The sequence below is a fragment of the Penaeus japonicus genome, unplaced genomic scaffold (assembly GCF_977035675.1).
Source record: "Penaeus japonicus unplaced genomic scaffold, GWHDUDI00000001_assembly GWHDUDI00000020, whole genome shotgun sequence".
In the NCBI taxonomy this organism is placed as follows: domain Eukaryota; kingdom Metazoa; phylum Arthropoda; class Malacostraca; order Decapoda; family Penaeidae; genus Penaeus; species Penaeus japonicus.
This window is the reverse complement of record NW_028234422.1, coordinates 1,715,369-1,717,868: the sequence shown is the minus strand read 5'-3', so window position 1 is coordinate 1,717,868 and position 2,500 is coordinate 1,715,369. Positions and strand designations below refer to the sequence as shown.

The 2,500-nt window shown below is 40.8% G+C and overlaps 1 protein-coding gene across 1 annotated transcript in view; it reads left to right on the top strand.

Moving 5' to 3' along the window:
* LOC122258140 (uncharacterized) overlaps nt 1–2,500 on the top strand; it is a 7,746-nt gene that overhangs the window by 332 nt on the left and 4,914 nt on the right. Inside the window, exons 2-5 of the mRNA XM_043023915.2 lie at nt 59–182; nt 369–582; nt 1,384–1,583; nt 2,158–2,302. Of these exons, the coding sequence (XP_042879849.2) occupies nt 59–182; nt 369–582; nt 1,384–1,583; nt 2,158–2,302 (683 nt within the window). The remainder of the gene's footprint in view (nt 1–58; nt 183–368; nt 583–1,383; nt 1,584–2,157; nt 2,303–2,500) is intronic.

Here is a 2,500-nt window from a genome sequence, read left to right as displayed (position 1 = left end):
CACAAATCGCGATGGAATAATATACTTTCCGCATCAGAAATTCTCTCTCGTATCGCAGCCTCGAACTTGAGACGGAAGGCCATGTGTTCGAGTCGCAGTTCCCGGACGTCCCTCTGCCTCAGTCGCCGTTGACACCTGTTATTTTCGAGGAAGCCAGCAAGTGGGGACACAAGATCGCCACCGTACGTTTGTTGCCTTTTCTCATGTTTGTGTATTTGCAACTTATGACGTTATACGTTATTTTATTGTTGACGAAATAAGCATATCATCCCTTGGACACAGTGGTTTTCCTAACAAGAGAAAGTGAAAGAGACAGAGAGAGAAATAGAAAAACAAAAACATAAACAAACTTTCTCGCCCATCTCCAGGAGTGCGGTTACACAGGACGACGCTACACCTACTCGCAGTTCGTGGACGGGATGATGAGATGGGGCGGGATGTTGCAGAGGATGGCCAGGGACCCAACCAACCCAGGGACCGTGGCCATCCTCGCCCCCAACTGCCCCGAATACCCCATCATCTTCTTCGGTTCCATTGGCGTCGGAGCGACCGTGACCACTGTCAACGCCGCTTATACGCCAGGTATTAACCCAGATGCCTTAGTCTTTGAGGAAGACCTTTCATCAACTTCAATTGCTAAATAAACAAAAAACAAAAAAATAGAATATTGGATAGGATCTTTAAAGGAACTAATGACGTCCTTGCGTGAATGGGCCTAAAGAGACTTTATTTGTTTATAATAAGTGATGTCCTGCCTGAAACCAAGGCATCGGAATTTACACTTTTCATTTCGGAGACCTTTCACTAGCATTCATTACTGTTTGTATAGAAGATAAGAAAAGAAAAGAAGAAGAAAAGGCATGCTTCTGACATAACTTCTCGAGGATCAAATGATTTTGAGATTGAAACTTGAATCCCATATAAGATAAAAGAGAAAGTGGGAAAGAAAACACTTCTCTTGTGTTTGATCTATAGTGTTTTTAGTTTGAAGAAATAAGTATTTCCAATAGAGAAAAGGAGAGAGAGAGAGAGAGTAGGAGAAGGAGAGAGAGACAGATGCAGAGACAGGTAGAGTTAGATAGAGACAGAGACAGGTAGAGACAGATAGAGACAGAGACAGGTAGATACAGATAGAGACAGAGACAGGTAGAGACAGATAGAGACAGAGACAGGTAGAGACAGAGACAGGTAGATACAGATAGAGACAGAGACAGGTAGAGACAGATAGAGACAGAGACAAGTAGAGACAGACAGAGACATGTAGAGTCAGATAGAGATAGAGACAGATAGAGAGAGACAGGTAGAGACAGATAGAGACAGAGACAGCTAGAGATAGATAGAGACAAACATCCATAGAGACTCACCAATCCAGACCTTCGACAGAGGAGATCGCACGCCACCTGGACGACAGCGGGGCGACCCTACTCATCGTCGAGGGCGTGATGGAGCCCCAGGCTGATGCCGCCCTCGGGATCCTGAAGCGAGAGATCCCAGTGGTTGTCAACGGCCCCTCGCCCAACGCCCGCCCGAATGTGAGGGAGGTTCTTGTGGATCCCAACACGCCCTTCGCTGACTTCGTTGATGTAGGTGGAGGATATGTCGTCCTGTGGTGTGATTATTAATGATAAGAAGAGATGAATATGAATATGGATATGAATTTGGTTATAACGATTAGGATGAACGTGATTATAACAATTAGTTGAGAGGAACTTAATGAGAATAATAGGTAATTGATAAGGATTTAAATATGAAAATTAGTTAAAGTTACGTAATAATTATTGTCATCATGATATAATGTCAAACAACATTTACATAATAACAACAATTCATATTCGCTCATTACTTTATTTCGGATCATTTTCACTTTCAAATCGATATATAATCAAAAGTTATGATAATGATGATAATCATGATAATGATAATATCAATTCTAATGATCATATCAATACTAACGATAATAACAATAATGATAACCATAATAATAATGATAATGATAATAATAATTATTATTATAATAATAACAATAATACTAAACAATAATTATAATAATAACAATAATAATAATAACAATAATAACTTCAATAACAACAACAATAACAATGATAACAATGATAATTATAATACCGATAACACCAACAACACAAACGAACCCCCCAGGTGCCCTTGGATCGCGTGGCGGCCCTCCCGTACTCCAGCGGCACCACAGGAAAACCAAAGGGCGTCTCACTCACCCACTCTGCCATCGTGAACAACGTATCCATGTACCACAACCCATACACCGTCAACGTTGAAAAGGCTGAAGGTGAGATGCGTGGGTTTGGGTTTGTGTCTGGTTGCTTGGTGTGATCATTTTTTGCAACCTTATTTTACTTGTTTTTTGTGTGATATTTGTTGCAGTGTTGTAAGACGAAATCAGTTATAATCCCCCCAAAAATACTTGGGGGGATCTTGGTGTGATCTTGCATTTTTATTTTGCTTCTTTTTTTGTGATATTTGTTGC